Source organism: Anguilla rostrata, chromosome 12 (genome assembly GCF_018555375.3).
Source record: "Anguilla rostrata isolate EN2019 chromosome 12, ASM1855537v3, whole genome shotgun sequence".
NCBI classification, from domain to species: Eukaryota; Metazoa; Chordata; class Actinopteri; order Anguilliformes; family Anguillidae; genus Anguilla; species Anguilla rostrata.
The window spans coordinates 39,912,917-39,919,442 of NC_057944.1; the positions used below are offsets into that span (position 1 = coordinate 39,912,917).

A 6,526-nucleotide genomic window follows, 5' to 3' on the forward strand; every position below is an offset into this window, starting at 1 on the left:
TTTTTTTTTTTTTTAAAAGAAGACTTCTGTTCTTCACAGGTTGGGAACACCATGACTGTAACAGCAGACTTTGGTGTGATTATTATGGGATGCCTGTTGTCCTGGGCAGAGTAAGGGAAGTTTCCTGGATGGTTTTATTTTATGGACAAATTGATAGATGGATGGATAATAAATCCATAATGAAAAGAGATGTACGAATGGACAGACAAATGGAAAGACGAATGGAAAGAGATGGATGAATGTGGATAGACGAATGGACAGACAAATGGAAAGACGAATGGAAAGAGATGGATGAATGTGGATAGACGAATGGACAGACAAATGGAAAGACGAATGGAAAGAGATGGATGAATGTGGATCGTTACTGAGTTGGGTTGCAGTGTGTCTGTTCCAGCCCTCCTAGATTTGGTGCTATTTTGCCTCCTGCACACAGTGAACCACACCCACAGTAAATGGTAAATGACTGCTCTTAGTGTTTTCCAAAGCGCTACAATGATGCCTCATTCCGCCAGAGATTAGGTTAGGTTGTTCTTGCCTGGACACTTCGCAGCCCAGGCGGGGTTTGCACACCGCATTGAGCAGCTAGATAAAGATCTCACTGGATCCGCTCCAGCTTTCGATCCCCGCTCCAGGTTGAGTCATGTGACCGCACCGACGAGGAATGTGACACGCGCAGATTTAATTAAGCAGAGAAACCCACAATACACCTGGAGCGCTCGTCACCTGTCAGGTCCTACCGCGGCTCAGACGTGGAAACCAGAGGATTTTCCAGCAGAATGGAATTTTATTCCCGGTCCTAAAACGTGATGCTGTCGCCACCATTCAGCCGGAAAGGGTCCATTTCACACAGAGCGGTACGTCCGTCACTCCAGCTGCTGTTTCAAATAGTTATGGACGAGCCGCTTGTCCTGTAAAAAAATAGTTATAAATGAAATATGGCCATAAATAAGTGAAATATGGTTCCAGGTGGTTATGTGGTTATAAGTGATATATGGTTATTAATGATATATGGTAATAAATCTATATGGTGAGTGTGCTTTTATAATAAAGTGCTGTAGTGAAACGGAGATCATGCAGAATTACTGCAGTGGAGATCAGTGCTGATCAGGATTAGATTAGGTTCCTCTGAACTGACCCAGAGCCAGCAGCCGTCTCAGAGGGACAGTGCTATTTAAGCAGGCAGCGCGCTCGGAAGCAAGAAGACGTGAGTTTAGTAATCACAGCTAGGGTACCGCTAATGAACTGAAGTGTGAAGTTGGCCTTTGAAGCACAGCCAGGATGTAGCATTGATACCCTAACCCAAATCACCCTCTGGTCCCTTTCATCCTGGGGACCACCCGTCACTCAAATAGAACAAAGTGTGTGCTGTGCGGCATGCGTGTGCATGCGTATGCGTAAAAAGCCGTGCTGGTGTTTAATTATGCTCATAGAAAAGCCATTTGAGATGAGTAACTCTCTGTTTCTGTCCTGTCAGAGGTGAACCCTTTATCCCTCAGTATGTAAGTTACCCTGTATCAGACCTTATATTCCCCTTATACACCCTCATACCACACTAGCACCAGCCTCAGCCCCCTTAATCCTGCTGTGCTACCTGTCTCACCTTCGCTCTTATCACCAGACAGGTTCATTCCCACAAAAATGTCTTGGTGGGTGTCAGTGGTTTCATAATTTAAAAAAATTAATTCGGAAGACGCTACCCCAGTGATCTAAGCATATTTCTGATTTTGTTAAAACCTGCTTAGGATGCCATGTCTGGAGGGGAGGGGGGTGAGGTGGCAATACGACCTGACATTGAAATTTGAAACCCTGATGTTTCAGATGCTCCAGCACTGAGATTATAATGCAGCTCCTGTCTCTGTTATGTGTACTTATTTCTCCTGGCTGTGTGGGAGATTTCAGATCGTCCTCAGCAGACAGGCTTGCCCACTCATCTTCTGAATGTCTGCCGCGTCTTCCAGTTCAGTGTCTTTCCCAGCATGCAGCTGCATCGGGTTTATTACACTCTTTAAGTGTCATTGGGTTTAACTTCGGAAGGACGTGCTGAACTGTAGATGGTTTTTTAAACTCAATATAAATGTATCGGTGATGTGAGATTTTATAAACCATTGTGAATGAGAGCTTTGCTCTCAGTTGGCCTCTTGCTCTATTTAAGTCAAACTCACTTTTATATTAAGACTCCCAATGTGATGTGTCTGACAAATGCAGAGATTATGCAGCAAAAGCCCAAAGGACAGCATGGACCATTTAAACATTTATAGAGATAATCTAAGTAACTCAGTCCAAATAGGCTACAACGCTGCCGTGTTTCATACCAATTATAGAGGTGTTCCTAATGAATTAACATGCAGTTGCCATTCGTAAGCAAACCCCTGTATCGAAACACAGACTGCTGTTTTCTGACTGAATGGATTCAGACTGAATTGCTTTTTTCTCTCGAGGGTCACACCTGAGGTCAGACCTGCCGTCTGTAAGCTGCAGGCCCAGTGCCTTTAGCGATAGGCCACAGTGTGATGAAATCCACACGTAATGGTGCACCGTGCATATTCAAAAAATCAGAGAGAGAGAGATTGTGACATTGATCTGTCCAGCACTGCCTTCAACCTTTAACTGCCCTGAATCAGTTCCTTACATTCATAGGACAGACATTTATGAGAAATTAAGTTCTTACCATACAGCAAAGGAAATTTTGAAAATTATGAAAAATGAACATCTAGTGATTTTTTCAGATGTTTTCAGTATAGGTCCCATGGTAGATGTGGGGAAAGTGTTGAAAGTTTTTGACTACATGTAGATGGAATTTTGTGAAAACAACCAATACAGTTAGATTTTTTTTAAAATACACAGAGCAATGTGCTATACAAGTTTAGTATTCCCTGGGACAGAAATGTTGGTCCCAGACTGAAGCCCTGAACAGTCCTGTTTGTGTGTGATTTTCAGGCACTGCTGGAGGGAGGACCGCCTGTCTGTCTCCATTAGAGGCTCTCTGTACGCTAAGATCATGACTAAAACGCAAGGTAGATTAATACCGTCTGTGGTGATGCTGTACTGGTCTTGAGAAAACACTGCCCTCCTGTGGCACATGGCTAACATTGCTAACCTCTCATGGAACACTGGGTATCAGGGCATGAGGCAGTATTCTGATATTTACTGGTATTTAACATCTGATGCCAGTATTTATTTCCTGGTACCAACAATACATAACACATCCTGTATATATATTTATATATAAACACTGACATGCACACTTGCAACCTGTGTGGTATCCAAATGATGAAATATTGTAGGAATTTGTACCTGAAGATAAAAAAGTACCGCAGGAGCCAGACGGATCCAGCTCCTGGGCCCTCCCCTTGCGTCCCGCGCTGATTGAAATTAAATTCTAATGTATGTTTGTGTTTTGTGTTCTTTGAGCACCACTGCAAATGAGAGATGCTCTCAATTAGCCTAATCCTGGTTAAATAAAGGTCTGTTTCAATAAAACTTACCTTTGTATTAAAATGTTTTGGAAAATAAAACTATTGTATTCAAATAATTGAGGACTCTTCAAACTTTGTGCCGATTGTGTCACGATGACATGAGGTTGTTTCATGTACAACGTCAGACTGTGTAAATCAAGACCACTAGCACATTTAATGCATATGTAATGTTGAAGACGCATATACATTTAAGATACCGAAAGTAGGTTCCCAGGAGGCTTGATTCAGAAGTGCAACGGTGCGAATGTTTCTGGCGGGAGTGGCCGCTTGTGTAAAGACGTTACGTTATGGCCTACAGCACCTGATGTGGATAAATATGAGAGCGGTGATAAGAGAGCGCGTGCGCGCTGAAAGATAGTGGCGGATAAGGGCTCTGCCTGAAGGTCACTCAGACGCTGGCGTTACTGTGGAACATTCTCACCTGAGCGATCGGAGACTAACGGTCATTCTCTCCTGGCGTTAAAGAGAGGAGGATTCGCCGCCGTTTCCTTTTCCTGCTCTCCGGCTGGAGCCGGAATCGCAGTCGGGAGTAACGTGTCAGCTCCGGCGTTCAGCGCGCTGTCGGTCAAACAGGAAACCGTGGTGCTTGTCTGGGAACGGGCTGCTGAAGAGGTCTCACTTCCTAACTGGGCCTTTCTCTGGACACTTTACCTGGCTGTTGGTGCTTCAGGCAGTTGGTCGTCTCTCCAGGTTGTCGGAGCTCCAGGTGTCTGGTTGGAGCTCCAGGTGTCCGGGTGGTGCTCCAGGTGTCTGGTTGGTGCTCCAGGTGTCCGGTTGGTGCTCCAGGTGTCTGGTTGGAGCTCCAGGTGTCTGGTTGGTGCTCCAGGTGTCCGGTTGGTGCTCCAGGTGTCTGGTTGGTGCTCCAGGTGTCTGGTTGGTGCTCCAGGTGTCCGGTTGGTGCTCCAGGTGTTCGGTTGATGCTCCAGGTGTTTGGTTGGTGCTCCAGGTGTTTGGCTGGAGCTCCAGGTGTTCGGTTGATGCTCCAGGTGTTTGGTTGGTGCTCCAGGGGTCTGGTTGGTGCTCCAGGTGTTTGGTTGGTGCTCCAGGGGTCTGGTTGGTGCTGCAGGTGTTTGGTTGGTGCTCCAGGGGTCTGGTTGGTGCTCCAGGTGTTTGGCTGGAGCTCCAGGTGTCCGGTTGGTGCTCCAGGTGTTTGGTTGTAGCTCCAGGTATTTGGTTGGTGCTCCGGGGGTCTGGTTGGTGCTCCAGGTGTTTGGCTGGTGCTCCAGGTGTCCAGTTGGTGCTCCAGGTGTTTGGTTGGAGCTCCAGGTATCTGTTAGTTCTTCAGGGATCTGTTAGTGCTCCAGGTATCTGTTAGTGCTTCAGCTATCTGTTGGTGCTCCAGGTGTTCGGTTGGTGCTCCAGGGGTCTGGTTGGTGCTCCAGGGGTCCGGTCGTCTCTCCAGGTGTCTGGTTGGTGCTCCAGGTGTTTGGTTGGTGCTCCAGGTATCTGTTGGTGCTTTAGGTGTCTGTTAGTGCTCCAGGTGTCTGTTAGTGCTCCAGGTGTCTGTTGGTGCTCCAGGTTTCGCGGGGTGCATCTCTCCAGGTGTAGGACAGTTGGTGCCCGGTGTCTGGTTGGAGCTGCACGTGTACTGTTGCGCTCCTCATGGTGTCCTGGCGCTCGCTGCAGGTGTCCGGTCCTCCAGGTGATTCCGGCCACTTCTCTAGGCGCTTGGCGCTGCGGGGGGTGCTCGGATGTGCCCGGAAGGACCAGCTCGCTCTGCTGGAGGACCAGCGCGTCACGCGGCTGTGCCGGATCGTGTCCCCGAGCCCGCTCATGCTGCAGGCATGAAGGGCCACTACATACTACACGCTCACTCCCTGCACTCCACTGAACCCCTGGACACCGCTGGGGCACCCTACAGTGCCCCGTCTGCCCACCGCGCTGGTGGACTGATCTGCTCGCTACGCCCAACCCCACTGCCTCAGCTGTACAGCCGCATGTGGTGGACCCTAGCTCCCTATCCGCACCTGACCCATCCACAAACCACACCCATGCCTACCCTAACTCAGCAACCACCCTCATCCATACTGTACTGCCACAGCACGCGACCACCGTCACCATCATGCTGTGCCTAGTGCGCCCTATACCATCACCCCAACCACACCCACCAGATCACCCCCATCATCAGCGTGTACAGCCGCATGAAGGTAATGCTACACCCTATACCCTATACCCTATACCCTGCACCCTATACCCTATACCCTACACCCTATACTCTACTCTCCAAACCGTACATCTCACACTCCAGACCACCCCCATCATCAGCGTGTACAGCCGCATGAAGGTACCCCTGCGCCCTACACCCTATACTCTACACCCTGCACCCTACACTCCACACCAAACACCTCAAACTCTACACCCCACTACCCCCCTCTTTAAAGAACTGCTTTGGGGTTAAGATGAACCGTTGGGTAATGATTGATATTTACCTTCTAAGGGTACAAGCAGCGGTGTCATAAGGGGGGGGGGGGGTGTTAGGATGATTCCAAGGATCCTGACTGACAGGGGCCCTCAAAAAATATTAGAGCACAGGATTTTATGGGGTGGTGGGCCCAATGTGAGATCTTTCCGTGGGGCCCAAAATCCCTGGTGACGCCCCTGGGTATGAATTAACCCAAACGTGGGAGGAAGTGTTGTTCTGTTGCGGTTGCATTTATTTGCTCAGTCTGTATATTAAACATGTAGTGTCTGACACATTCCATTTTCCAGAGTGAGTCAGAGTGTGTTTACCTGCTTCAAATAATAACGTGATTTATCAAAGGGCTCTTGAACTGTGGGAAAATGGTTGACTGTGCTGATAAAAAGCTTTTAGAGTTTTTTTTTTTTTTTGATTAGCTGCCACAAACACAACTTTGATAAATGTGCACACCAGCATGGCTGCCCTGAGAGTGGATTTTACCACACAATGTAATCTTCAGCAGAACAGAGCTGCGTTTGCAAGGCAGAAACATTCTGAAAACGCTCGACTTAAATGGTGCTGTGGGGGAAAAAAAGGCATTCAGTAAAGGACATCAGCCTTTCTACCAACACTATGAAGGTGTTTGAGTCTC

General features: G+C 48.0%; 1 protein-coding gene and 1 long non-coding RNA gene across 4 annotated transcripts in view; both read left to right on the top strand.

Moving 5' to 3' along the window:
* Positions 1-4,993, top strand: part of LOC135236631 (uncharacterized) — a 36,701-nt gene extending 31,708 nt beyond the window's left edge. Inside the window, exons 2-3 of one of the 3 annotated variants that reach the window (XR_010324634.1) lie at positions 2,938-3,014; positions 4,839-4,993. This is a non-coding gene — a long non-coding RNA (uncharacterized LOC135236631). Of the gene's footprint in view, positions 1-2,937; positions 3,015-3,941; positions 4,816-4,838 lie in introns of those variants that run through there. The other 2 variants (XR_010324633.1, XR_010324635.1) reach the window with 2 other exon arrangements.
* Positions 4,994-5,078: 85 nt separating this feature from the next.
* The window catches only part of LOC135235746 (E3 ubiquitin-protein ligase TRIM50-like), a 4,690-nt gene continuing 3,242 nt past the window's right edge, over positions 5,079-6,526 (top strand). Inside the window, exons 1-2 of the mRNA XM_064301533.1 lie at positions 5,079-5,258; positions 5,552-5,623. Of these exons, the coding sequence (XP_064157603.1) occupies positions 5,079-5,258; positions 5,552-5,623 (252 nt within the window). The remainder of the gene's footprint in view (positions 5,259-5,551; positions 5,624-6,526) is intronic.